This window comes from Mandrillus leucophaeus, unplaced genomic scaffold (assembly GCF_000951045.1).
Source record: "Mandrillus leucophaeus isolate KB7577 unplaced genomic scaffold, Mleu.le_1.0 Scaffold505, whole genome shotgun sequence".
NCBI classification, from domain to species: domain Eukaryota; kingdom Metazoa; phylum Chordata; class Mammalia; order Primates; family Cercopithecidae; genus Mandrillus; species Mandrillus leucophaeus.
The window spans coordinates 1,335,318-1,337,121 of record NW_012105421.1 but is presented as its reverse complement, the minus strand read 5'-3'; the positions used below and the strand labels follow the sequence as shown (position 1 = coordinate 1,337,121).

The window sequence follows — 1,804 nt, the reverse complement described above, 5'->3', positions numbered from 1 at the left end:
CTCTGTCGCCCAGGCTGGAGTGCAGTAACTTGATCTCAGCTCACTGCAGCCTCTGCTTCCCGGGGTCAAGTGACTCCCCTGCCTCAGCCTTCTGAGTAGCTGGGATTACAGGCATGTGCCACCACACCCACCTAATTTTTGTATTTTTAGTACAGACAGGGTTTCATCATGTTGGCCAGGCTGGTCTCAAACTCCTGACTTCAAGTGATCCGCCCGCCTCGGCATCCCCAAGGGCTGAGATTACAGGCCTGAGTTACCAAGACCAGCCCTCTCTGCTTTTTTGAATAATAAATATAACAAGCATTAATGTGAGCAAATGTCTGTCTCCCTGCTAGTATATATACTCCACATAAACAGAATATTTTCTCTCGTTTGCTCACGGTTATAGCCATAAAGCAGGTAACAGAGTGTGGCACACAGAAGGCACTCAATAAATATATGTTAATTTGATTGCACACATTTTGCTGGGATCCACATATAACTACTTTATTTACATGTATGCATGACCAAACGCTAATAATAAAAATAGGAGCTACAATTTACTGTGTACTTATTATATGCCAGTTACTATGTGCTTTACATATATTAGGTCATTTAATCCTCACAACAACCTTATGAAATAAGTATTATCACTATCTCTATTTTACTGATAAAACTGAAACACTGAGAGATTAAATAACTTATAAACACACAATCAGTAGGAGGCAGAGTTAGGATTCTAACCCAGGCACTATGGATTTCACACTCATAATTGGTTCACTATGCTGACCCTAGGAAGAATAATCAAGGAACTGCTCAAGGAATCTATAATTCTCTAAACTAGGACCAGGATACAAGAAAGATATCAAATAACCTAGATGATAGAGAGTATTTCAATAAATCCAAATCCAAAAGAATCCTAAAGTAGCTTTACAAGCAGTTTACACAAATCATTTAAGTATATTAAAATTCTACTCTGGTCCATCAATATTTACAGATGACATTCTTCTTCTAATTAATTAAATCTATTTCTCCTCTTAAGGCAGAAAACTCATTCCTTATTGAGATCACAAGGAACTATACAGAAAAACAAAATATTTCTTACTACTTCAAATTAACGAAAATAAAAGATAAGTACTCTAGTTTTACTATCATACCAGCAAGAAAAAGTTATAATAAAACCTTACCTCTTCGTGTCTCATTCCCTCTATCATTTGCATAAGGCCTATAAAATGGCGGCATCGATCTGAGTGATCAACTTGATATGTAGGTAAAGGATGATCTTGCCACAGTCTCCATTCAGAGAGAGAGAGTTGACGAATTCCAGTGGCTGATTCTTGAGTCTTAATTATTTAAAAAGTAATACAAATAAGGAAAACATACTGAGATTTCACAAACTAATTTTAAAAAACACTCGATACACATATAATCAGTTTAACATAATTTGGATCCATTTAGATATTCCCAACTAAAATCTAAGAAGAAAAAAAGAAAATAATTTCATAAAGCAGAAATATGCCCTTTAAAATATATTTGTTAAATAACTGTTATATGACTTACAAGTTGATGATATTCCTGTTTATATAGTTCCATGTTAACAACAAATAGTTAAATATTTTAAAAGAAATCTTTTCTGAGGTTGTTTTCCCAGCTCTCCAAGCACACATACAACCTTTGATCAGTTCTCTTGACTTTCACAAAGTTAACTAAGAATTTGTTAATAATAAACAAAATAAACAATAACATCAAATTTAAAGTTTTAACTATAATTTCAAAACAAAAAATAAAAACTGGTTTACAAGGATGCTTATGAAAGCATAATTTA

At 33.9% G+C, this 1,804-nt stretch overlaps 1 protein-coding gene across 1 annotated transcript in view; it reads right to left on the bottom strand.

Moving 5' to 3' along the window:
* Window positions 1–1,804, bottom strand: part of FANCM (Fanconi anemia, complementation group M) — an 83,471-nt gene that overhangs the window by 34,121 nt on the left and 47,546 nt on the right. Inside the window, exon 11 of the mRNA XM_011996239.1 lies at window positions 1,167–1,322. Within this exon, the coding sequence (XP_011851629.1) occupies window positions 1,167–1,322 (156 nt within the window). The remainder of the gene's footprint in view (window positions 1–1,166; window positions 1,323–1,804) is intronic.